The sequence below is a fragment of the Oncorhynchus mykiss genome, chromosome 20 (genome assembly GCF_013265735.2).
Source record: "Oncorhynchus mykiss isolate Arlee chromosome 20, USDA_OmykA_1.1, whole genome shotgun sequence".
Taxonomy (NCBI): Eukaryota; Metazoa; Chordata; class Actinopteri; order Salmoniformes; family Salmonidae; genus Oncorhynchus; species Oncorhynchus mykiss.
The window spans coordinates 3,319,474-3,346,204 of record NC_048584.1 but is presented as its reverse complement, the minus strand read 5'-3'; the positions used below and the strand labels follow the sequence as shown (position 1 = coordinate 3,346,204).

The window sequence follows — 26,731 nt, the reverse complement described above, 5'->3', positions numbered from 1 at the left end:
TCAAAGAAACAGAAAGAAATCAAGATTCGAAATAATGTGATGAATTTTCAGATGACCTCCTAATATTTCTCTAGGCTTGGAACGAGGGTCCTAGAGTATTTTAGCCTGATTAACGGTTTGAAAAAGGTTCATAGTACAATGTTTTCTAATAGCTGGGTTAAGGGAACTGAGTTTCTGTCTCGAAGGCGGATTTTGTTTGGGACACGTATCAAGAGTTTGCATTAAAATTAGATTATCTGCAGATTGCTCATTCTCTTGAAAAGCCATGTTAGTGACAGAGGTTATGCTCACATACACATAATGTCCTTCTCTGAACCAGGCAATATAGGCTACTCAAATATAGATTATTTCAAATCATGCATGTTCCACCGTTCATCAATGATTTCGGGTCTGGATAGCTAATTAGGGGGACTTTGCCACTCCCAGAATTACATCCTCCATACCAGCCATTTTTTCTGCAGGTGTCCTAACTCCAGAGAGCGTGTTACCCTGGGCTGCTTGGGTGTTTGTTGATTCCGGATTGTTTGAATGAAGGCCAGCATTGATGTTTGGCTGCCTTCTATTGTATTCCCCAGAGAGTTGCACCGCCTTCGGGGTCCCTTATTATCCTCAGAGTTTTTGGGTTATGATTGTCACTGGTCTCAGTAGCCCCTTTCCCAGCTTCATTTTAAACATCTTCCCTCTTCTTCTTCTTCTTCTTCTTCTTTTTCTTGGAATGAGAGGTCATTGCTGTAGACTCTGACTCACCAGATACCAACTCAAATAATTAATTTACTCCACCATTGTCCTCGGGAGCCGAGAAGTTCTGTTCTTCAACCTGTCTCACTTTCTGTCATTTCAGCTGGGATGCGTGATACGTCTGTCCTACTCATGGGGACTGGATTGTTGTCCTGCACAGTGTGAAAAAGTTTCCTCTATGCACCTTATGTTGTCCAGTGTAGTAGGACTGTACTCTACCATCTCCTGACCCCCTCTAGAGTGAGATTGTGTCTGCCAGTCCTGTCTACACGCAGGGCCTTGTCCATTATAAAATACTTTGATCCAGTGAGGGCCTATCTTTACAGACCATGTCATGGGAGTGATGGGTGCTGCTTCAACATATACAAAACTATCTTCATAGGAGCAGTTTGTGAGTTGACCCTTGTATCTTATCATTTCCCTCAACAATCTCCCCACCACCTTACATCCAGCTTTAGCCAGAAACTCAGTCACAACACTATCATCTGCTGATTCAGGTAGTTATTTAATTGTAACTTGAATTGTAACTTGAATTGAACACATGTTTTCCTCTGACTGTTATTCCTTTGATCAGAAGCTTTGCCCTTGCTTCCTTACTGAGAAGATATACAGTGCCTTGCGAAAGTATTCGGCCCCCTTGAACTTTGCGACCTTTTGCCACATTTCAGGCTTCAAACATAAAGATATAAAACTGTATTTTTTTGTGAAGAATCAACAACAAGTGGGACACAATCATGAAGTGGAACGACATTTATTGGATATTTCAAACTTTTTTTAACAAATCAAAAACTGAAAAATTGGGCGTGCAAAATTATTCAGCCCCTTTACTTTCAGTGCAGCAAACTCTCTCCAGAAGTTCAGTGAGGATCTCTGAATGATCCAATGTTGACCTAAATGACTAATGATGATAAATACAATCCACCTGTGTGTAATCAAGTCTCCGTATAAATGCACCTGCACTGTGATAGTCTCAGAGGTCCGTTAAAAGCGCAGAGAGCATCATGAAGAACAAGGAACACACCAGGCAGGTCCGAGATACTGTTGTGAAGAAGTTTAAAGCCGGATTTGGATACAAAAAGATTTCCCAAGCTTTAAACATCCCAAGGAGCACTGTGCAAGCGATAATATTGAAATGGAAGGAGTATCAGACCACTGCAAATCTACCAAGACCTGGCCGTCCCTCTAAACTTTCAGCTCATACAAGGAGAAGACTGATCAGAGATGCAGCCAAGAGGCCCATGATCACTCTGGATGAACTGCAGAGATCTACAGCTGAGGTGGGAGACTCTGTCCATAGGACAACAATCAGTCGTATATTGCACAAATCTGGCCTTTATGGAAGAGTGGCAAGAAGAAAGCCATTTCTTAAAGATATCCATAAAAAGTGTTGTTTAAAGTTTGCCACAAGCCACCTGGGAGACACACCAAACATGTGGAAGAAGGTGCTCTGGTCAGATGAAACCAAAATTGAACTTTTTGGCAACAATGCAAAACGTTATGTTTGGCGTAAAAGCAACACAGCTGAACACACCATCCCCACTGTCAAACATGGTGGTGGCAGCATCATGGTTTGGGCCTGCTTTTCTTCAGCAGGGACAGGGAAGATGGTTCAAATTGATGGGAAGATGGATGGAGCCAAATACAGGACCATTCTGGAAGAAAACCTGATGGAGTCTGCAAAATACCTGAGACTGGGACAGAGGTCTTCCAACAAGACAATGATCCAAAACATAAAGCAAAATCTACAATGGAATGGTTCAAAAATAAACATATCCAGGTGTTAGAATGGCCAAGTCAAAGTCCAGACCTGAATCCAATCGAGAATCTGTGGAAAGAACTGAAAACTGCTGTTCACAAATGCTCTCCATCCAACCTCACTGAGCTCGAGCTGTTTTGCAAGGAGGAATGGGAAAAAAATTCAGTCTCTCAATGTGCAAAACTGATAGAGACATACCCCAAGCGACATACAGCTGTAATCGCAGCAAAAGGTGGCGCTACAAAGTATTAACTTAAGGGGGCTGAATAATTTGTTAAAAAAGTTTGAAATATCCAATAAATGTCATTCCACTTCATGATTGTGTCCCACTTGTTGTTGATTCTTCACAAAAAAATACAGTTTTATATCTTTATGTTTGAAGCCTGAAATGTGGCAAAAGGTCGCAAAGTTCAAGGGGGCCGAATACTTTCGCAAGGCACTGTATATATGTTTATTATACCTGTTGATACAGGGCTCATATGTCAAAGTATTCTAACTGAACATTTTCTTTCACAGTGACACTGACTCCAAATGAGAGCCCCCAGTGCCAAGGTGTCCATCCCCCACTGAAGCTGGTTCATCCAGCCGGACACCTGTTGTCTCAGCGCTACTGGGGCATGGGCCGCAAAAAATGTCCCCATCCCAACTGCACTAAAGGACCTTAAGAGCATGGGAGGTGTGGACTTGTCAGATGTGCTGATAGGCTATTACAATGTTCTCCATAAGACGATGAAATGGTACAAGACCTTCTTCTATCATTTCATCGACATTGCTGTGGTGAATGCATTCATCCTACACAACGAAATGGCTAAGAGCTGTGAAAAGCCCCCCATCTCACAGCTAGCCTTCAGAGAGCTGCTCATCAAGGAGCTTGCTGGCTACAGCACCACGTTCTGCTCCTGCCACAAGTGGTGTCCATCTGCCCAAATGTATTTCTGCAGGCATGGATGTGCCTCAGGGCCAAAAGGGCACAAGCATAGAGGCGTCGCTGTGTTCTTTGCAAAATGAAGTCCCCCATCACCTGCACATGCTTGGTGACCCTCTGCTTTACAGCAGAAAGAGACTGCTATGGCACCTGGCATCAGCAGCACAATATTGTGTAGAAGACTGAGGGTCTTCCAAATATTGAAAGTGTTATTTTGTAAATCTATTTTTTTTTATTAATGTTTTTTCTCCCCAAAATAATTTTTTTTTGGGGGGGGGGGGGGGGGGCTGTTTTAGAATACCATTTTGGTATTTTGTATATAGTTATTCAATTGAAAATGTATAACTTCACCAATTTGGCCACTTGGGTACATTTGGGCTACTTGTGTGGGACACCTGGGTGACTTCATGATACATGTCATGTAGCACACTCATTTTGGAAGTTATCATTCTGAAACTTTGCACAAGTACTGTTGCCCTCTTATATTTTTCACTGAAATTGTCCCCATCATACTATCTGAATGTTTGTTTTGTCTTGTTCATTTTAAAGACGATGATACAATAAAAATAAAAAACGTATGTTTTTTTCATTGTATTATCTAAACCAGATCTATTGTGTTATATTCGCCTACATTCAATTCACATTTACTAACTTCAGAGTGTTTTCTTTCAAATGAAACCAATAATAAGCATATCATTGGTTCTGGGCCTGAGCTACAGGCAGTTAGATTTGGGTATGTCTTCAGGCGGAAATTGAAAAAAGTAGGGGGGTAGCTGTAAGAGGTCAGTTAGGTCATCTATGACAGGTCATTTTTCCAACAATTGTTTACAGACAGATTATTTCACTTATAATTCACTGTATCACAATTCCAGCAGGTCAAAAGTTTACATATAAAGTTGACTGTGTCTTTAAACAGATTGGAGCTTCAGAGCTTCTGAAAGGCTAATTAACATAATTTTAGTCAATTGGAGGTGTACCTGTGGATGTATTTCAAGGCGTACCTTCAAACTCTGTGCATCTTTGCTTGACATGATGAGATTTTTTTTTAAAATCAGCCAAGACCTCAGAAAAAATATTGTAGACCTCCACAATTCTGGTTCATCCTTGGGAGCAATTTCCAAATGCCTGAAGGCACCACATTCATCTGTACAAACAATAGTATGCAAGTATAAACACCATGGGACCACGCAGCCGTCATACCGCTCAGGAAGGAGACGCGTTCTGTCTCCTAGAGATGAACGTACTCGGTGCAAAAAGTGCAAATCAATTCCAGAACAAACAGCAGCAAAAGGACCTTGTGAAGATGCTGGAGGAAAACAGGTACAAAAGTATCAATATCCACAGTTAAATGAGTCCTATATCGACATAACCTGAAAGGCCACTCAGCAAGGCAGAAACCACTGATCCAAAACCGCCATAAAAAAGCCAGACTACGGTTTGCAACTGCACATGGGGACAAAGATCAGACTTTTTGGAAAAATGTCCTCTGGTCTGATGAAACAAAAATATAACTGTTTGGCCATAATGACCATCATTATGTTTGGAGGAAAAAGGGGGATGCTTGCAACCCGAAGAACACCATCCCAACCGTGAAGCACGGGGGTGCAGTTTCATGTTGTAGGGGTGCTTTGCTGCAGGAGGGACTGGTGCACTTCACAAAATAGATGGCATCATGAGGCAGGAAATTATGTGGATAAATTGAAGCATCATCTCAAGATATCAGTCAGGAAGTTAAAGCTTGGTCGCAAATGGGTCTTCCAACTGGACAATGACCCCAAGCATACTTCCAAAGTTGTGGCAAAATGGCTTAAGGACAAGAAAGTCAAGGTATTGGAGTGGCCATCACAAAGCCCTGACCTCAATCCCATAAAACAGTTGTGGGCAGTTGCGAGCAAGGAGGCCTACAAACCTGACTCCGTTACACCAGCTCTGTCAGGAGGAATGGGTCAAAATTCACCCAACTTATTGAGGGAAGCTTGTGGAAGGCTACCCGAAACATTTGACCAAAGTTAAACAATTTAAAGGCAATGCTACCAAATACTAATTGAGTGTATGTAAACTTCTGACCCACTAGATTTTGATGAAGGAAATAAAAGCTGAAAGAAATCAGTCTCTCTACTATTATTCTGACATTTCACATTCTTAAAATAAAGTGGTAATTCTAACTGACCTAAAACAGTGAACTTTTACTTGGGTTAAATGTCAAGAATTGTGAAAAACTGAGTTTAAATGTATTTGGCTAAGGTGTATGTAAACTTCCAACTTCAACTATATATAATAGGCGATGTCAGAGGAAAGCCCATAAAATTGTCAGACACTCCAGTCACCCAAGTCATAGACTGTTTTCTCTGCTACTGTACGGCAAGCGGTACCGGAGCACCAAGTCTTGGACCAAAAGGCTCCTTAACAGCTTCTACCCCCAAGCCATAAGACTGCTGAACAACTAATCAAATGGCCACCGGACTATTCCATTGACCTCCCCTCCATTTGTTTTGTACACTGCTGCTACTCACTTTTTATTATCTATGCATAGTCACTTCATCCCTACCTACATGTACAAATGACCTCTAACCTGTACCGCCGCACACTGACTCGGTACTGGTACCCCCTGTATATAGCTCCGTTATTGTTATGTTATGGTGTTACTTTTTGGTTATTTTTACTTTAGTTTATTTGGTAAATATTTTCTTAACCAACAGTGCAGTTAAAGAAGAGTCAAGGGATTGTAAGTATTTCACGATAAGGTCTACACTTGTTGTATTCGGCGCATTAACAAATAAAGTTAGATTCTATTTGAAATGGTTTGGATGAGTTTCATGTATGAGACTGTGGTAGAGATTATCCTCCTTAATGGGGTTGGCTATGGCCTCCTCCTTTGTCAGAATTTCTCTTTCATGATAAAAATAGGTAAAACAGTCTCCTTTTTTGACATTTTGTCCCACAACCTTGCTCAAGGTCTCATTTTCCTTGACATTAGTTTTTGCATTGCTGGAAATAGCCACAAATACAGCAGCCATTTTAATTGTAGTGTTAATGTTTAAAGTCATTTGTTTAACATTGAAATGTATCAACAATTCAGCATTATACAGTGAAGATACTTCCTACTCAATAATTGATGGATGGTTGATAAACATTTTTAAGAATTTGAAGTTAGGATAGCCTGAATATGTGAATTTTTGGTTTGGTGCCTCTAGCTTGAACAGTTCAAGAGTTACTGTTGGTAAGTCATGTTATGCTAATTTATGCAAATATATATACTTATTAGTTGATAAGCGTTTAAGAAAATGTACTTATGAACATGAGCAAAGTAGTTTAGAATCTCTAGCTTGAATACGTCTAATGTAGATAGTTACAGTTTATAAAAGCGTTAAAGAATTTGATAGCCTGAATATTGTAAAAGTTGATCTTGTAGCTTAATTGTCCAAGGAGCAGGACCATTTTTAATTGCTATTTCTGTATTGCCATGGTTCTCATTCAAACCCATGTTAATTTAGGCACATTTTAAATGGTTGTGTTAATCAAACGGCCACCTAAACTTTTTATATTGAACGCCCCCAACCTGTACCCCCGCACATTGACTCGGTATCAGTACTCCCTTTATATAGCCTCGTTACTGTTATTATTTATTTTATTCTGTTCATTTTTATTTTATTTTCTAATTTAGTTTATTTTGTAAAGTCTATTTCTTGAACTGCATTGTTGGTTAACTTCTAATGGCTGGGGGCAGTATTGAGTAGCTTGGATGAATAAGGTGCCCAGAGTAAACTGCCTGCTACTCAGTCCCAGTTGCTAATATATGCATATTATTAGTATATTTGGATAGAAAACACTCTGGAGTTTCTAGAACTGTTTGAATGATGTCTGTGAGTATAACAGAACTCAAATGGCAGGCAAAAACCTGAGAAGAAATCCAACCAGGAAATGCGAAATCTGAGGTTGGTCGTTTTTCAACTCATTCCCTATTGAAGATACAGTGGGATATTGGTCATGTTGCACTTCCTAAGGCTTCCACAAGATGTCAACAGTCTTTAGAACCTTGTTTGATGCTTCTACTGTGAAGTGGGGGCGAATGAGAGGAGAATGAGTCAGAGGTCTGCCAGAGAGCCACGAGCTGGTGATGCTTGTTCACGTGAGAGCGAGCTCTGTTCCATTGCATTTCTACAGACAAAGGAATTCTCTAGTTGGAACATAACTGAAGATTTATGTTAAAAACATCCTAAAGATTGATTCTATACTTCATTTGACATGTTTCTACGGACTGTAACGGAACTTTTTGACTTTTCGTCTGCTCCTAGTGAACGCGCTTTGTGAGTTTGGATTTGTTTACCAAACGCGCTAACAAAAGGAGCTATTTGGACATAAATGACGGACATTATCGAATAAAACAAACATTTATTGTGGAACTGGGATATCTGGGAGTGCATTCTGATGAAGATCAAAGGTAAGTGAATATTCATAATGTTATTTCTGACTTCTGTTGACTGCACAATATGGCAGATATCTTTTCGGGTTGTGTTGGTCTCTGAGCGCCGTACTCAGATTATTGCATGGTTAACTTTTTCCGTAAAGCTTTTTTGAAATCTGACAGTGGTTGCATTAAGGAGAAGTGTATCTAAAGTTCCATGTATAACACTTGCATTTTCATCAACATTTATGATGAGTATTTCTGTAAATTGATGTGGCTCTCTGCAAAATCACCGGATGTTTTTGGAACTACTGAACATAACGCGCCAATGTATACTGAGATTTCTTTATATAAATATGAACTTTATCGAACAAAACATACATGTATTGTGTAACATGAAGTCCTATGAGTGTCATCTGATGAAGATCATCAAAGGTTAGCGATTCATTTTTATCTCTATTTCTGATTTTTGTGACTCCTCGCTTTGGCTGTAGAAATGGCTGTGTTTTTCTGTTACTTGGCTCTGACCTAACATAATCGTTTGTGGTGCTTTCGCCGTAAAGCCTATTTGAAATCGGACACTGTTGTGGGATTAACAAGAAGTGTATCTTTAAAATGGTGTGAAATACTTGTATGTTTGAGGAATTTTAATTATGGGATTTCTGTTGTTTTGAATTTGGCGCCCTGCACTTTCACTGGCTGTTGTCATATCAATCCCGTTAGCAGGATCTCAGCCATTAGAAGTTTTAAGGGCTTGTAAGTAAGCATTTCTCGGGAAGGTCTACACCTGTTGTATTAGGCGCAGCTTGGCTCCTGGACTCCATCCACGCATTTCAAGGCAGCGTTGAAACAATGATTTATCAATGACCCAAGACCAGTTCAGTTAATCCCTACCATTGTGACAATGAGTCGTCATAATGCTGCATCAAATGTACATTATCCTTGGGGCATTGGAAGACACAATGTAAGTAACGTAATTTATGTCCCTCTAATTTCCCTGAATACCTCTGTTGATCCTACAGCTATTGGATGCTTAATCATGAGCCTATGAACCAGAGTTATAAGGTTAGCACTGAGGCAGTGTGCCCTAGTAGGAAGACCAGAATGGGTAGCAAGGTATACGTTTGTCCTAAATAATTCCAAAACTAAAAGCATTGTATTTGGGAGTAATCATTCACTAAACCCTAAACCTCAACTACATCTCGTAATGAATAATCTGGAAATTGAGGTGACTAAACTGCTTAGAGTAACCCTAGATTGTAAACGGTCATGGTCAAAACAAGCAGTAGGAATCAGATTTTAAAAAACAGATAAATATACACCTTATGGAACAATGGGGGCTGTGAAGAGACACACACAAAGGTACAGACCCATTCATACACACACGTTGTGATATTGTTGTATGGTGGTATTAAACATTTTGTATTGTAGATGTGTAGTGGTGTAATAATAGTATATGATGTACTGTTTCATCTTTTGTTTTATATGTAAGTGCTTTAATATGTTTGGACCCCAGGAAGAGTTGCTACTGCCTTAGCAGCAGCTAATGGGGATCCCAAATAAATACAAGTACAAATGTGAGAAATAAAATTGTATTTTATATAGTTAAAAAGTATATATAGTTTCTAAAATCTTTTGACAAGTAATCTAAGTATGGTCAGTCTAAATATCTCAGCGTTGTTTTTTTACCATTCTAGTCTATGGCACTTTTTTGGCATTGAAATGTACTGGTATCCATAGCAACGTCTCCATTTGGGCTGCTCAATGACATGATATGCTATTATTTCAGCTTTGAACAGCAGAGAAGTACAGGAAGATTTAATATTCCCCAACTTGTTGTCTAAGTTGATTGCAAAGTGGGGAGCTTTAGACTGCTGAAAAAACTCCCATTACAGTGAATGAAGATGGACAAAAGAAAGAAAAAAGTGTATTAATTTAAAAGATATCAAAACGTTGTACGCAAGCAACCAAATCCACAGTCTACACGTTACAAAGTTTGAAAGACGTTTCCAGCTTAAATGATGTAAGAGTAGCGTGAAGAACAATAATAAGAAGAAGTATGACGAAGATCTAAAGTCGGGACTATTGCTGTGCAAGTCCCACCTAATAATAATATGAAAGAAATCTAGAGTTGTGCATTGCTTTGCAGGCACATCAAAGAACACTGATTCAACATATGTCTGCCGAATGTGTATACTGAGGTCTTGTGAGTAATGTAGTCAGAGATGAACAGGTGCCAAGTGAACATACCTGAGGAGCTGGAGCGACTTCCCATGCTGCTGACATCCCGGTCACAGCCACCATTCTCCACCTGCTCCAGCCTCTTACGGGCTGCTCACAGTCAGAGAAACACACCGGTCAATTAAACTGATACACACAGAAAGGGACACGCACTAAAACACTAAAACACATAAACATACAGTATAAAGATGCATCCTTGAATGCTCACGATCACATGCACAAACACACAAAGATGCATCCTCACATGCTCATGATCACACACACACACACACACACACACACACACACAAAGATGCATCCTCACATGCTCATGATCACACACACACACACACACACAGACACACACACACACACCAACCTCAATTTGAAACAGTATACGTCATTCCAGAGTGATGGCAAATGCTTATGACCAATGATAGTACTTTGTCCCGTGAGAAAGTCTGCCTGCACTGCATGTCAAAATACCTTAAACTAAGAGCTTCTCCAGGAGCAGCTGACATGAAATAATTTCTATTAGCACCTATAGAGAAGGAGCAGTGTGGCTCTTTAAAAATATCCCCACCTTTGTCTTTCTCAAAGTCCTAAGAGTGGGTCCCTGAGCGCTCTAGCTCCTGCTCTCGCTCTCTTTCTCACTCCATCTCACAGCGTAACTGGAGCAAAATCCTTACCTTCCAACAGCTTAGCCCAATGCTAGTCTGCAACTTCATTGTTTTGTTAGAATGTGATACATTTCTGACCTAGTATTAAGTTCGTTCTTGAATAGCAGTGGTATTTGGGCATGGCATTTTGGAAAAAATGAAGTTTCTAGATTTTGTATTTATTTAAAATGTATTTGGGTACATCTTCCGACTCCAAATCTACTAATATGCTTAATGACTAACATTTACCACCATGATAACATTGTGTCACCAGTAGGATTAATTAAGGTAATTGAGGATTTTCATAAATGGAAGCCACAGAATCTAAGGACATTCATTTGTAAAAAATGTATTTTAGTGGCCTCTCGAGTGGCGCAGTGCTAGCTGTAGTTCCAGTCCAGGCTCTGTCGCAGCCGGCGGCGCCCGGGAGACCCATGGGGAGCCATACAATTGGCCCAGCATCGTCCGGGTTAGGGGAGGGTTTGGCCGGCAGGGATGTTCCTGTCCCATCGCACACTAGCGAATCCTGTGGCGGGCACACGCTGACACAGTCACCAGGAGTACAGTGTTTCCTCCGACATATTGGTGCGACTGGCTTCCGAGTTAAGCGGGTGTGTTAAGAAGCAGTGCGGCTTGGCTGGGTTGTGTTTCCGAGGATGCACAACTCTCGACCTTCGCCTCATACGAGTCCGTATGGGAGTTGCAGCGATGGGACAAGACTAACTACCCATTGGATACCATGAAATTGGGGAGAAAAAGGGGTAAAAAATAATAATATTTAGTGAAGTCATTTCATTAATCATTTTGCTCACAATGTAATTTAATTTAAATTGAGTAACACAGTAAAGAACCTTTTCATTTAGACAGAATACCACCAAATGATCACTGGGAAGCTCAAATGTATGATTAACGAATCATTTTCTTTAATATAGACCCATCCCACGATTATAGATTCTCACTGGAGGAAATGGTCAAGGTCCTTGTCGATCTTTGTAATTAGTGATTTTCAAGGCGGTTACACCAATTACAAATCTTAGAAGCATTTTATTATTTTTTTATTTTTGATTTAACCTTAATTTAACTAGGGAAGTCAGGAGCCCCATTATATAAAATAAATAGAAAAGGTATTTTAATAACCTTTGTTTTCATTGTTCTATACTATATATTAAATATTTAGTTTACTTTCTAGCATTCAAAATAATAGTTCTCTCTAAATCCCCAAAATATGTCACTACAACTTTAATCATCACCACTGGGACAAGCCAATTTGCTTGCCCTGACTACATTAAACAATGCACAAAAAACGCCCTCGTGCGGGTCATTCGCTGAAGCCTTATTCAATCATGCCCAACAGGCCAATCAGGGCTTTGCGGGTGTAAGCCCCACCATCCTATATAACGGGCCGAAAGCCCTGGTTCCCTCATTCTTCACCAGTTCACAAGTCTGTTTGCTTTTGAGCCTGTTTAGCAGCTTTCTTCAGAATTTTTTTTTTAATGTTTGCATGTTTATGACGCTACAGCTTGGCACACATGTATTTGGGGAGTTTCTTCCATTCTTCTCTGCAGATCCTCTCAAGCTCTGTCAGGTGGGATGGGGAGCATTGCCGCACAGATATTTTCAGCTACTCCTGCGTTGTCTTGGCTGTGTGCTTAGGGGTCGTTGACCTGTTGGAAGGCGAACCTTCACCCCAGACTGAGTGTTCTGGAGCAGGTTTTCATCAAGGATATCTTTGTACTTTGCTCCATTCATATTTCCCTCGATCCTGACTAGTCTCCCAGTCCCTTCCGCTGAAAAACAACATGCTGCCACCACCATGCTTCACCGTAGGGATGGTGTCAGGTTTCCTACAGACGTGACACTTGGCATTCAGGCCAAAGAGTTCAATCTTGGTTTCATCATACCAGAGAATCTTGTTTCTCTTGGTCTGAGAGTCTTTAGGTGCCTTTTGCCAAACCCCAACCGGGCTGTCACATGCTTTTTACTGAGGAGTCTGGCCACTCTACCATAAAGGCTTAATTGGTGGAGTGCTGCAGAGATGGGAGAACCTTCAGAAGGTTCTCCCATCTCCACAGAGGAACTCTAGAGCTCTGTCAGAGTGACCATCGGGTTCTTGGTCACCTCCCTGACCAAAGCCCTTCTCCCCCGATTGCTCAGTTGGCCGGGCAGCCAGCTCAAAACTTATTTCATTTAAGAACCGAGGCCAATGTGTGCTTGGGGACGTTCAATGCTGCAGTAATGTTTTGGCACCCTTCCCCAGATCTGTGCCTCAACACAATCCTGTCGCGGAGCTCTACGGACAATCCATTCGACCTCATTTAGTGTTTTTTGCTCTGACATGCACTGTCAACTGTGGGACCTTAAAAAGACAGGTGTGTGCCTTTCCAAATCATGCCTAATCATATGAATTTACCAGAGGTAGACTCCAATCAAGTTGTAGAAACATCTCAAGGATGATCAATGGAAACCGGATTCACCTGAGCTCAATTTAGAGTCTCATAGCAAAGGGTCTGAATACTTGTGTAAATAAGGTATATCAGTTATTTATTTTTAATACTTTTGCAAAAGTTTCTAAAACCCTGTTTTGCTTTGTCATTATGGGGTATTGTGTGTAGATTGATGAGAAAAAAAAAATAGAATCAATTTTAGAATGAGGCTGTAAAGTTTTTTTTTTTTTTTTTTTAAGTCAATACTTTCCAAAGGCACTGTATATGTGTGTATGTTTGTGTGGGTGTGTGTGTGCATGAGTGATTGCATGTGTGCTAAGGTGCAGAAAATCAGAGCAGGTGGTCAGTCCAGTTCAATTGTTCAGCAGTCTGAGCAAGTTGAAATGACTTGTAGATAAAAACTGTCTCTGAGCCTGTTGGTATCAGACATCATGCTCCGATACCGTCTGCCTGACAGTAAGGGAGTGAACAGCTCGTGGCTGGGGTGTGTGAGGTCCTTGATGCTGTGGGCCTTCCTTAGGCAACATTTTGAGAAGATGTCCTGGATGGGTGGGAGCACAGTCCCAGTGATGTACTAGGCCATTTTCACCACACGCTGGAGGGCCTTGTCGTCCTGGACGAGCAATTCAGACACTTTAGGAAGTAGCGACACTGTTGCACTCTCTTAACAAGAGCTGTGGTGTTGTTGGTACATGTTAAGTCCTCAATGATGTGGACGCAGAGGAACTTAAAGCTGCTGATTCTCTACTGCAGTCCCATTGATGTGGATCGGAGCATGTTCCCTCCTCTGCTTCCTGAAGTCAACAATCAAAACTTTAGTTATGCTGATGTTAAAGGAGAGGTTGTAGTCCTGGAACAACAATGCCAATTCACCTACCTCCTCCCTATAGGCTGACTCGTCGTTGTTGGTTATCAGGCCTACAACGGTGGTGTCGTCAGCAAACTTGATGTTGTGCAAAGCCATACAGTCGTGGGTGAACAGTGAGTACAGCAGAGGGCTGAGGAAACACTCCTGGGGTGCCCCTGTATTAAGAGTCCAGTGTGGAGGAGGTGTTGCCAATCCTCACCGCCTGTTGTCTGCCCGTCAGGCAGTCCTGGATCAAGTTGCAGAGGGTGGTGTCCAGACCCAGGGCTCTCAGCTTGGTGTCAAGCTTGGAGGGAACAATAGTGTTCACGAGTCTGAGTTGTCGAACATCAATTCAAGTTTGGGTTTGTGTTGTCTTTTTGCGTTCCTAATGGATTTGTGGAGCTTGCACCTGCTTGCCTTGTACGTGTAGTGCGCCACTGAGTCGTCGGGGTTCGTTCTGCTGACATTGAATGCTGCAGTACAGGCTCTCAGCATTGTATGGATACCTCCGATCATCGAGGGGTTTTTGGTTGGGGTATGTCCAGATTTTTTATTGTGGGTACAACATCACCAGGCCGGGCAGTTCCCCTTCCTGGGACAAGTTGCTCACATGCACAAGGGAGCCGCACGTCAAATCAAATCAAAAGCTGTGTTTGAAAACCCATACTAACATACTGTATACTACATACTTAACGAGTATATACACTAGATACTATATATTATTAGTTCATTTTAGTATACTGTAAACGAACACAATCCTTTCAGTTGAGCTTGCGAGCGCTTTGCCCGTCTACCGGAAGTTCATGCTGTTGCTATGCAACATCTCACTAGCTTGTTAGGATAACAAATTACTAGCTAGACATTTTACAACTTCGGCTGTGTTCTTAAATTCAGTCTTGAGTGCCAGAGTGCGCTCTGGGCGTTTGTAAATTCAGAGCGTTTCACTCTCGGAGCGCACACTGGACGCTCTAGCCAAGGAGTAAGGTTGATTCCAGCGTTCTGACCTAACAGCAGCAGTCAAGCCCCCAAGCTAACTGGCTCATGTTGGCTAGCTTGCACTCTGACCATTTTACTCGCCCTAGCAGAGCTGGATAAGCAGTTTTCATATTATCCAGAGCGTTGGTGACAAACTGGCCATATTCATCAGGTGTTGAGCGTTCGTAAATTCATCAGTTGTTCTGCGCTCTAATCTTGTACACTGAAATCGGAGTAGATAACCAGAGCCAATTCATGAAAGCCCCCGAATGTCCATCGGAAACTACAACGACTATCCCACTTAGCTAAACTAAGAATGACGTGAATAATCAAGTCAATAAACGTTGGGTAGTTAGTTATACCTACCATATAGTTAATATACTGGCAAGTTTGATATATTAGTAGCCAACTAATCAAATCAAAAGTTATCACGAGTACGCAGTTCAGCAGGTGAATAGAGGGTGCAGTGAAATACTTATGTTACTAGCTCCTAACAATGCAATAAAATGTCAAAATTAAAATAAGGAAAAAAATATTTCTATAATATATATAAGAAATATAAGAAATCAAGAACACCGGGACAAATCCAATCATCCACCCAAATAGCACTGTAACAGTACTCAAAATCAGTCTATACGTATGTACAACAGAAGTGACCAGTGGTTCAATGTGTCTATATCATGAGACCGCAGGATTGGCTGTGTGTGCGCACGAGTGTGAGTGTGTATGTAAGTGTGTGTGCAAGGGTTTGACGTGTGTGTGTGATAGCTTGTGTGTGTGTTTAATGTCAGTGAGTGTGCATCAAGGGGACGGTACTGGGCAGAGGCCGGCTAGTGGTGACTGTTAAACTGTCTGTCATGGTAATAGAAGATGTTTTTTTACATCTCCATCTTAGTTCTGATGCACCTGTACCGTCTCCTGTCAGACGGTAGCCGAGTGAACAGGCCGTGGCTTGAGTGGTTGAGGTCCTTAATAATGATCTTCTTGGCCTTTCTTTGACATTGGGTGCTGTAGATGACCTGGAGGGTAAGCAGAGTGCCCCCGGTGATGAGTTGGGGTCCTTAATAATGATCCTCTTGGCCTTTCTTTGACATCGGGTGCTGTAGATGACCTGGAGGGTAAGCAGAGTGCCCCCGGTGATGAGTTGGGCTGCTTACACCACCCTCTGGAGAGGCATGCGGTGGAGAGCGGAGCTGTTAACCATTCCAGGCGGTGATGAGTTGGGCTGCTTACACCACCCTCTGGAGAGCCATGCGGTTGAGAGCGGAGCTGTTAACCATTCCAGGCGGTGATGCAGCCTGTAGAATACTCTCAATGGTGCATCTGTAGAAGTTTGTGACGGTCTAGGGCCATGCCAAATTTCTTCAGCTGCCTGAGGTTGTAGAGGTGCTGTTTTACCTTCTTCACAAAGATGTTGGTGTGCCGAGACCATTTCAGGACCTCAGTAATGTGCACGCTAAGAAACTTGAAGGTTTTGACCCTATCCACTGAGGCCTGTCTACTGCGGCCAAAACACGCCTTTACAAGGTGTCAAAAGCGTTCCACAGGGATGCTGGCCCATGTTGATGCCATTGCTTCCCACAGCTGTGTCAAGTTGGCTGGATGTCCTTTGGATGGTGGACCATTCTTGATACACACGGGAAACTGTTGAGCGTGAAAAACCCAGCAGTGTTCCCGTTCTTGACACAAACCGGTGTGCCTGGCACCTACTACCATACCCCGTTCAAAGGCACTTAACTTCTTGCGTCGAGCAATCCCGTATCCGGGAGCGTAATCATAACGTCAAGCTCATTACCATAACACAACGTTAACTATTCATGAAAATCGCAAATGAAATGAAATAAATATATTCACTCACAAGCTTAGCCTTTTGTTAACAACACTGTCATCTCAGATTTTCAAAATATGCTTTTCAACCATAGCTACACAAGCATTTGTGTAAGAGTATTGATAGCTAGCATAGCATTAAGCCTAGCATTCAGCATGCAACATTTTCACAAAAACAAGAAAAGCATTCAAATAAAATCATTTACCTTTGAAGAACTTCGGATGTTTTCAATGAGGAGACTCTCAGTTAGATAGCAAATGTTCAGTTTTTCCAAAAATATTATTTGTGTAGGAGAAATCGCTCCGTTTTATTCATCAAGTTTGGCTAAGAAAAAACCCCGAAAATTCAGTCATTACAACGCCAAACTTTTTTCCAAATTAACTCCATAATATCGACAGAAACATGGCAAACGTTGTTTAGAATCAATCCTCAAGGTGTTTTTCACATATCTATTCGATGATAAATCATTCGTGGCAGTTGGGTTTCTCCTTGGAAGCAAATGGAAAAATACACGCACCTGGAGATTACGCAATAATTGCGACGGAGGAGACCAAGCGAGCACCTGGTAGATGTAGTGTAAAATGGTCAATCTTCCAATGATATGCCTACAAATACGTCACAATGCTGTCGACACTATGGGGAAACGACAAAAAGTGTAAGCTCATTCCTGGCGCATTCACAGCCATATAAGGTGTCATTGGAACACAGCGCCTTCAAAATCTGGGGCACTTCCTGTTTGAAATTTAATCTTGGTTTCGCCTGTAGCATCAGTTCTGTGGCACTCACAGACAATATCTTTGCAGTTTTGGAAACGTCAGAGTGTTTTCTTTCCAAAGCTGTCAATTATATGCATAGTCGAGCATCTTTTCGTGACAAAATATCTTGTTTAAAACGGGAACGTTTTTCATCCAATTATTAAAAGAGCTCCCCCTATATCGAAGAAGTTAAATATTTTGTCTTGCCTATTCACATGTCTCAATTGTATCAAGGCTTACAAATCCTTTAACTTGTCTCTTCCCCTTCATCTACAATGATTGAAGTGGATTTAACAAGTGACATCAATAAGGGTTCATAGCTTTCACCTTAATTCACCTGGTCAGTCTGTCATGTAAAGAACAGTTTGTTTTGTATACTCAGTGTATGTTGATTACTGGTAGAAATAAATATAATTTCTATTCTACATGAAATTTCTTGCAAAAATAAAACACCATATTAAATAAACAAAAATACCATCAATTTCCTTATGCAAACCATATCGGAGACTAAGAGCAGACAAAATAATGGTACAATTACATCTAAACGGTTTTAAATGTAATTTGATACATATCAGGGTTAATTTGCTAATTGATGGCCATAATATTGGGTTAAATGACATTCATTAGACCTATGATTCATTATTTGCCAGCAGCATACCACCCTGCAGCCCACTGCTAGCTTGCTTCTGAAGCTAAGCAGAGTTGGACCTGGTCAGTCCCTGGATGGGAGACCAGATGCTGCTGGAAGTGGTGTTGGAGGGCCAGTAGGAGGCACTCTTTCCTCTGGTCTAAAAAATATCCCAATGCCCCAGGGCAGTGATTGGGGACATTGCTCTGTGTAGGGCGTCGTCTTTCTGACGGGACACTAAATGGGTGTCATGACTCTCTGAGGTCATTAAAGAACCCATGGCACTTATCGTAAGAGTAGGGGTGTTAACCCCGGTGTCCTAGCTAAATTCCCAAGATGTCCCTCATACCATCACGGTCACCTAATCATCCCCAGCTTACAATTGGCTCATTCATGTCCCCTGTATCTATTCCCCTGCAACTATTCCCCAGGTCGTTGCTGTAAATGAGAACGTGGGGAGTTTCTCCCATTCTTCTCTGCAGCTCAGACAAATGCAAAGTAGTGTAAATATATTGCTGTCAAGTTATGAGTGCATTTCCCATTACTTTGGGTTGTGTAATTATATTATAATTCTCACATGAATGTGATGCTGAATGTACATTCATGACTACAACCAGCTTTCCATCCAAACGTTTTATGCGAGTGAAGTACATGTCAGATAAAACATTTTATGTCAGGCCTGATGGAAACAGAACATTATTCTGTAGACTTTCAAAAAGTCCACAAAACAAAATAATCTAGACTAGATGGGATCTTTAGTGTCATTAAAATGAATTATGCGAGAACTATAGGTGGAAACACTTATGTATAAATATTGATATAAGAACCAACATATCGAAGTAAACTTAGAATCACGCGATGACACTATAACTCGCCAGGAAAGCATGCAGTGCATTAGGATACAGATGAAATAAGTTATGAAAGCTTAATGCTGCTTTCCAATAAATATCGAGGGTCTTATTCTGGTGACATGATCATTGACGCCTGGCTGCCGTTCAACAAATAAAAATGATCTTGCTCTTTTGTCCATAATAATCTCATCATGTAGGCTTATACGTGCGCTCTAGCCAACAGAGCGCGCACTAAACTATATAGCACAATATTTTTGTGAGGAAAAACATCAGTAGAGTTGAAAATGCGATGGAAACCCATGGAAACCTAGCTATTGTCACACAAAAATTATTATAATTTAGTAGAATAACAACATGTTACAATGCCTATGTGTAAAATTGATTTCTATGTCGTTTAGAAACTAAATCGTCCGTGCACTGCACTGCGTTGTTCACCTTTTACTTAGTTGTTTCTGTGGGCTGGCCCTCATCAGCTCTGTAATCAATGTAATCCCATAGTTCGCTTCTGCAGCCAGTTTTGTCAAACTACAGACATAAAGGTATGATGTTTTCATTAGAAGGAGCCATGCTGTTCGCAATTTCTCTCTCCTCTCTCTTGCTTCTCAAAAGTGTCTCACACTATCAGCTGCATGCGCAACTGCAAGTAGCCTGGCTAGCACCTGCTCCCATGAGAACATTCAGGCAAATTACTAGACAGACTCGATGTGCTCAATTCGTACATGAATTGACAGCAGTACCGAAAGTTACAACAATTCTAGTACCGAACCGTTTTTCAAATTGTATCGGTAAAATGTGCAACACTCACTATTCCATATGTTAGCCTAGTAGACCCCCCCCCCCCCCCCCCCCCATCACTTTGAACCCCCAGAAACGGTGGATTTTAAAGACTCACTCGTGTCTCCTTTTCACTTAATTTATCAACCGATTTACTTAACAAAAGATACATCTCAATAGGTGGTTCAGGTATGTCATGACACAGCTCAAGTGGGGAGGTGGGCTGCAAATTCGATCCGGGACCTGGGAAATAAAAATGTTGAGGCCCCCCCATCTTGGCAGGGAAGAACACATTTGGCTGTTTTAAACCTAATTTCCTCCAATTCTACACATTTTGTCATGGAATAGAGAGAATTGTGGTTTTAAAAGCTACACTGAGCAAAAATATAAATGCAACATGTAAAGTGTTGACTTGTTTCATGAGCTGAAATTAAAGATCCAAGAAAATGTCCATGCGCTTATTTCTAATCAAATTTTGTGCAAAAATGTGTTTACATCCCTGTTCGTGAGCATTTCTCCTTTGTCAAGATAATCCATCCACCTGACAGGTGTGGCATATCATGAAGCCGATTAAAATGTGTAGTTATGTCACAACACAATGCCAAAGTTGAGGAAGAGTGCAATTGGCATGCTGACTGCAGGAATGTCCACCAGAGCTGTTGCCAGAAAATGTAATGTTAATTTCTCTACCATAAGCCATGAGAATTTGTCAGTACATCCAACAGATCAGATCTAAAACGCACATTTCTCAGGTCGCCCCAAAAAGTCACATACTGCAGCTTTAACTTTTCTAAATACCTCCTATCTGGTTTAACTGTTTGTTTACATATAAACCTTATTTATTTTTTGTCATTTTTAATTAATTGTTTTACACCTAGACGGTCTGCCCAAGACTTTTCTAGGCAGAAAAAAAACCCAAGTAGTCAAAAAAAAAAAAACTATTTTAGCTGAAAAAATTGTTTTTACCCTTACATTACTGTATTTATACTTGGGATATTGTTTGATCAATTGTTTGATTGCTTGCCAACCCTGCCCGGGGTAGGGCTTCATCCTTTTGGTTACCGGCCCAACGCTCTTAACCACTAAGCTACCTGCAGGTTCCCCCGAAAGGGATGAGGGAGACTTCTCACCAGATTGACCCTCTTGCACGAGGGATCCATGGCTTGGGGCGTGTTATACAGTATAGGCAGGCAAGGCTTACACCCGCAAATCTCTTATTTGCCTGTTAGGCGAGATTGAATATGTCTTCAGCGAATGACCCACACAAGGCCATTTCCCATAGTGAAATGTCTCCCTCAACTCCTTCAGAGAACCGGGGTTACATACCATAACTAGGGCTCTGATGGTCATGGAATTTTGGATGATGGTAATTGCCAATATTTCAATTTTAAATACTTTCAAATAGAATACATCACATGTAATTGAACCCAGGTCTGAAACGTGGAAGGTTTCTAACCTTGTGATAACATCTTGATTTGAGTGTGGTTGATTTCTGACGCACCATCAACTATGTAGTTAGACTGTGGACGGATTCTGACCTAGAATTAGCTGCTTGGTCAGGTCCTTGATGTTGGCCGCCTGTTTCCTCTTCTGGGTATGCAACTCGTCCCTCTGCTCCTCCACACGGGTCTTCAGCTGGGCCGTCTCCATCTGCAGCGTGGCCCTCTCCGCCTGCAGAGCCTCGACCTCATCCTGCCGCAGGGCCTCCTCCTTCCGGAGACGCTCAGTCTGCAAAATACATTGAATATAAGTCAGATAATACAAGATAAACACACAAACAGAATCACATTTTTTTAAGGGCAGGGGTGCTCAGCTCCAATTCTGAAGGTCTGCAATCCTTGGGCCCCGTTTCCTAAATCATTAAAATGCTCATAGGAGCATTGTTATATCTGAGCTGTTTCTCAAAACCATTGTTACTAAAGTTGTACCTAACCAAAACTCTTGTAATTAAAGACTTGGGATACTCGTAGAACAGATAAGTGCATTGTTAAATTATGCTTTGCCCTCCCGCTAGAGGTTGATATTACCTTGGGAGTCCCGCGGGTCTTAAGATTCCTGCAGGACTCCTACAGCAATGGGCATGAAATTCTAAAGTAAATTTCGGGACAGGACAGGAAAGGAATGACAATCCACAGGAACGGGCAGTACAGGAATAATTTGCAACTTTTTAAAAATATATATCAGTCAAAAGTTTGGACAGCTACTCATTCAAGGTTTTTCCTTTATTTTTTCAATTTTGTACATTGTAGAATTATAGTGAAGACAAAAAAAACTATGAAATAACACATATGGAATCATGTAGTAACCAAAAAAGTGAAACAAATCTAAATATATTTTATATTTGAGATTCTTCAAAGTAGCCACCCTACTACAGGTACTCAAGAAGGTGGCCTGATTTCATAACTACTAAAACAGGACCCAGGTGGTAAGTATAAAGATCCAGTTCATTTAAAAACTGGAGGCCTCATACACTTCAATGTTGTGATGCGAAAATCCTGGCGAAATGCATAGCACATAAAAAAGGTTTTACCAGATATTGTTCATCCTGATCAGACAGGTTTTTTTACATGGACGATATATTGGAGATAAGTGGCGCAACGGTCTAAGACACTGCATAGCAAGCTGTGTTGCTACAGATGCTGGTTCAATACCCGTGCCGCCCACCACACTGGCAACACTAAGGGGCATTGCACTAATAATGGCGCTGACTAGGGAAACGTTCCCGCTGTTCTTAGTGCTAGTCTGCACGTTCAAACTAAAACAATGTAACTAATAATGACATCTTTATGACATCTTCATCTTTCGTTAATAAAATAATTATAAAAATACTCTTTCAAAATGACGATGTTTATTTAGTTAACAAATTACTATTGGGAATAAAAATGACTGAATTACAGAAATATCCTCCAATCCTCTATATGTAATTATTGGTGGAGAATCACGTAATATTTTTCGATATACCATAAGCGACAAGAGTCTTACTGGTATTGAGTAATGTGCTGTTAAAAGTGGTGTAGGTCTTATTTATTTAAAGAGCATATTGAAGTTAGAAGCAATAGGATTTGAAGCAATAGCCTACAACTATTTTACCACCATTTCGCGCTGCTCTGAGACAAGCATGGGGACTGGTCTTGATAATGAGATTTTTATTTTCACTTAATCTCCGTTTGGGTCTTGGTTTAGACTAGAATTAGAAAATGAGTCTGTAGAAATGTTATGCTCTTAGTGTAACCTTTATTTAACTAGGCAAGTCAGTTAAGAACAAATTCTTATTTACAAGGACAGCCTACTCCTTCCTCCCCGTCGGGGAATTGAACCCCAGTCTCCGGCATGCCCGCACGACACGGAGCTTCTTTAGCTAAATAGCCCAGTAGTGTGCTCCCGACCTTCACGTTGTACAGTGCCATATTTTCCATTCCATCCTAACGGAAATCCAGAGGGTTTTTAGTTTTTCTTGGAATAGAAACACCATAATATTAATCAAATTAATTAAGCAAGTACCAGTCAAAGGTTTGGACACAACTACTCATTCCAGGATTTGTATTTATTTTTACTATGTTCTACATTGTAGAATAATAGTGAAGACATCACAACTATGAAATAACAAACATGGAATCAGTTAAGAACAAATTCTAATTTACAAGGACATCCTACTTCTTCCTCCCCGTCGGGGAATTGAACGCCGGTCTCCCGCGTGCTTGCATTCTCTAGTACAGCCACTATTGCAGACTATCAAATGCTTCTCAAAGATGCTCTCTGGTGGTCAAACTAGCATTAATAGTACCAGTGGTTCACTTAATGGCACTTAATTAACGTGCCATAGAATTCTGTGGCACCATGCAAGCTGCGCCACAGTACATTGCAACTTTTAACAGACAAACCACTGTATTTAGTCTAGGGTGTTAATAATTATTTTCTGATTTAAATTTATATATTAAGTTCTGAATCAAAAACAAAGGTTCTGTAATATTAACAGTAAAATAAAGATCTGTCGAGACCAAATACTTCATTCAATTTCAACTTATTTTTAGGGGAAATTGTGAGTTACTTAAAAAAATTGTCGGGGCCAAAACTATCACCACCACGTTTCCATTTCCTCTCTCTCCTTTATTCCTTTCTCGAGCGTGCAGAGGGGCTGTCAACCGTTTAGTGAAATAGGTTTTGTTGCAAAAACATGTTACTATCGATGTTCCCAAACATGTTACTATCGATGTTTCACTTGGTTTTCCAAATTAAGTACTGGGTAGCTGTAGGAACAGGGTTTGGAGAGCCCATGGCATATTAATAAATATCACCTGTTGCGCAGTGTGAGCATGCTCCTCAAACAGTGGTTGATGCATGGAGAGAAATAAGTGTTCTTATATTTATTTCTCAGCTGATTTTAAGTACAGCTCCGCTATAACACCGAAGTGGGCATCATTGAAAAATGGACCGGTAGGAAACCGTGTGGCCTCCATTCGCTATTCGAGTGCATGTCTTTTTCCCCTGCCCATTTGATAAATGGGCCACTCTAAATATTACATACTAGTAAAGACAAGATTAAATTGAGAATAGTAAGATGGGTGAACATATGATCACTTGATGAGAGAACAGCTGTGCCACCTGAGACGAGGAACAGAGCACAAGGTTTTTTGCAAATGTATCATATCATCAATAGCCTATAGTTGCATCATGCAGCCCGTATATGTTTTGATTTCTAAGACATTCTAAGGTTTGTATCGTTCACAACTAAAGTTGCCAAATAACCCTAAGTCTAGCGTATAGGACCTGTTTCAAATGAGCACTTTTACGCTCAACAGTACTGTATGTGCACTCGCTCCAAAATGGGAATAATATCCTTTGTATTTTTAATTCAATTATATTTTTCTTACTATAAAAATAATATAATATCTTGTCAGCTAAATGAACAAGCCTACAACCTGTCATGGAGCATAGCCAGATAACATACAGTACTGTTTTTCGTTAAATGTTTCTTCAGACCTGACCAAAATAAATAATGGATTTATTGTGATGGTGTATATTTTCAGATTCAGAGTCAAAAACAATAATAGAAATATACACATAATAACTGTGGCAGTGATTAATAAATAAATGTCCATTGGGGTAGAGGCAGAGTAAAGACTGTTGAGGGGGTGGGTGAGAATGACCATAGGGAGAGCAACATGACCCTTGAAGGGGTGTGGGGACCAAGTGAAATAAAAACAATAAAATACATCCATAGGCGGAGTAGCAGGGGGACCAGGTGTTCCACGGCGGTGGAGTTGTCGTACCAGGCTGTGATGCTGCCCGACAGTATGCTCTCGATGGTGCTACTGTAGAACACTGAGGGTCCTCGGGGACAGGCCGAATTTCTTCAGGATCCTGAGGTTGAAGAGGCGCTGTAGTGCCTTCTTCACAACGGTGTCCGTGTGATTAGAGCATTTCAGCTTCTCTGAGATGTGTATGCCGAGGAATTTGAAGTTATTGACCGTCTCCACGACTGCCCTGTTGATGAGGATGAGGGCGTGTCCAGCCGGGTTCCTCCTGAAGTCCACAATCAGCTCCTTTGTTTTGCTAACGTTGAGGGAGAGGTTGTTTACCTGGTACCACGCAATCAGAGTGCCTACCTCCTCCTGTAGGCTGTCTCGTCATTGATGGTCATTGATGGTGATCTACTACTGTTGTGTCGTCAGCGAACTCGATGATAGAGTTGGAACTGTGTGAGGCCATGCGGTCGTGGGTATACAGGGACTGAGGACGCACCCTTGTGGGTCCACGTGATGATAATCAGTGTCGCGGAGGTAATGTTGCCTACCTTCACCACCTGGGGGCGGCCTGTCAGGAAGTGAGCTTTGTAATGAGCTTATAGGGAGGGCACTATGATATTGAAGACCGAGCTGTAGTCGATGAACAGCATCCTTACATATGCATTCCTTTTGTACAGGTGGCTAAGGGCAGTGTGCAGCGCAATGGCGATTGCATCGTTCGTGGATCTGTCAGTGCGGTAGCCGAATTGGAGAGAGTCAAGTGTGTTGGGGAGGGAGGCGATATGATCTTTGACTAGTCTCTTGAAGCACTTCATCATAACTGAAGTGACTGCTACTGGTCGGTAGTCATTTAGTTCAGTTACTTTCCCTTTTTGGGCACGGGATGATAGACATCTTGGAGCAGGTAGCAGGTAGCCTGAGCTAGGGAGAGATTGAACATGTCCGTGATGTGGCTGGCTTTCTTTTTTTTATACCATGATCGTTATGAGCCCCTACCATATAGGCCTTGTGTCCAACCCGCTGAATCGCTCCTCCACTTTGTCCCTATGCTTGTATTTCTCCATCTTGATTGATCTGCGTAAGTCATATTTGTACTGTTTAACCAAACTATTGTCCCCGGTCCCCTTGCCCTTGCCCTGTTTATAAGCAGAATCTCTTTCAGTTTTGCTTCAAGTAGATGTAGATGTTCCAAAGTTCAGCTGCTTGTATGCATAGAGGCCTGGAGATGCTAAACGTGTGTATGTTAATTAACGGTCAATTACCATGAGACCGGCAGTCTGTTGCATAAAAATAACCGGCAGACAAAATGTCATGACCGCCACAGGCAATCTTAAAAGCGCATTATCATCATGTGAACTAATTCACAGTACTATTCCAACCTCAGTATGGAAATATACAGTACCAGTCAAGCGTTTGGACGCACCTACTCATTCAAGGGTAATAGTGAAGACATCAAAACTATGAAATAACACATGGAATCATGTAGTAAGCAAAAAAGTGTTAAACAAATCTAAATATATTTTATATTTGAGATTATTCAAAGTAGCCACCCTTTGCCTTGACAGCTTTGCACACTTTTGGCATTCTCTCAACCAGCATCATGCGGCAGTCACCTGGAATGCTTTTCAATTAACAGGTGTGCCTTGTTAAAAGTTAAATTGTGGAATTTCTTTCCTTCTT

At 41.2% G+C, this 26,731-nt stretch overlaps 1 protein-coding gene across 2 annotated transcripts in view; it reads right to left on the bottom strand.

Annotated features, from left to right (window-relative positions):
- Nucleotides 1-26,731, bottom strand: part of ccdc186 (coiled-coil domain-containing protein 186) — a 129,656-nt gene that overhangs the window by 21,505 nt on the left and 81,420 nt on the right. For both annotated transcript variants that reach the window (XM_036955616.1, XM_036955617.1), the window contains exons 12-13: nucleotides 21,344-21,533; nucleotides 10,075-10,155 (exon numbers count right to left, since the gene is read on the bottom strand). In XM_036955616.1, coding sequence (XP_036811511.1) covers nucleotides 10,075-10,155; nucleotides 21,344-21,533 — 271 coding nt within the window. The remainder of the gene's footprint in view (nucleotides 1-10,074; nucleotides 10,156-21,343; nucleotides 21,534-26,731) is intronic.